Consider the following 406-nt stretch of genomic DNA (forward strand, 5'->3'; position numbering starts at 1 on the left):
ACGAGGGCCCCGTCGTCGCGCAGTTGCAGGCGAAGGCCGCGCGTCAGCGGCGGGAAGAGCTCCACGAAGCTCAGCTGTTCGTTCCACTCCGGAACCGCCGTTTCGCCGCGCACCGACGTCTCGCCCTGAAGGCGACAAGAAGACGCTCGGAGAAGGGTCAGCGCGCGGTCGGGGCCGAGCCGCAGCGGAGTGGGCACGCGAGGCCCTTACCTGCTGCCCCAGGAAAGAGACCCGCACGTAGGGGTCCAAGAGGATGCGCTGGTCGTGCAGGGCCCGGGCCAGGCTGCCCAGCAGCCCCGGCCGCAGCGCCGGAAGCCCATCCGCGCGGTACACACGCACGCGGAGCCGCGCCCATGGCCTCTCGGCGGGCACCCGGCGCGGCAGGGGGAGGGGTCTCGGGGAGGGG

At 73.4% G+C, this 406-nt stretch overlaps 1 protein-coding gene across 1 annotated transcript in view; it reads right to left on the reverse strand.

Moving 5' to 3' along the window:
* The window catches only part of FER1L4 (fer-1-like protein 4), a 49,604-nt gene that overhangs the window by 43,043 nt on the left and 6,155 nt on the right, over positions 1-406 (reverse strand). The window contains exon 13 of the mRNA XM_006144062.3: positions 211-394. Within this exon, the coding sequence (XP_006144124.1) occupies positions 211-394 (184 nt within the window). The remainder of the gene's footprint in view (positions 1-210; positions 395-406) is intronic.

This window comes from Tupaia chinensis, unplaced genomic scaffold, assembly GCF_000334495.1.
Source record: "Tupaia chinensis unplaced genomic scaffold, TupChi_1.0 Scaffold000115_1, whole genome shotgun sequence".
In the NCBI taxonomy this organism is placed as follows: domain Eukaryota; kingdom Metazoa; phylum Chordata; class Mammalia; order Scandentia; family Tupaiidae; genus Tupaia; species Tupaia belangeri.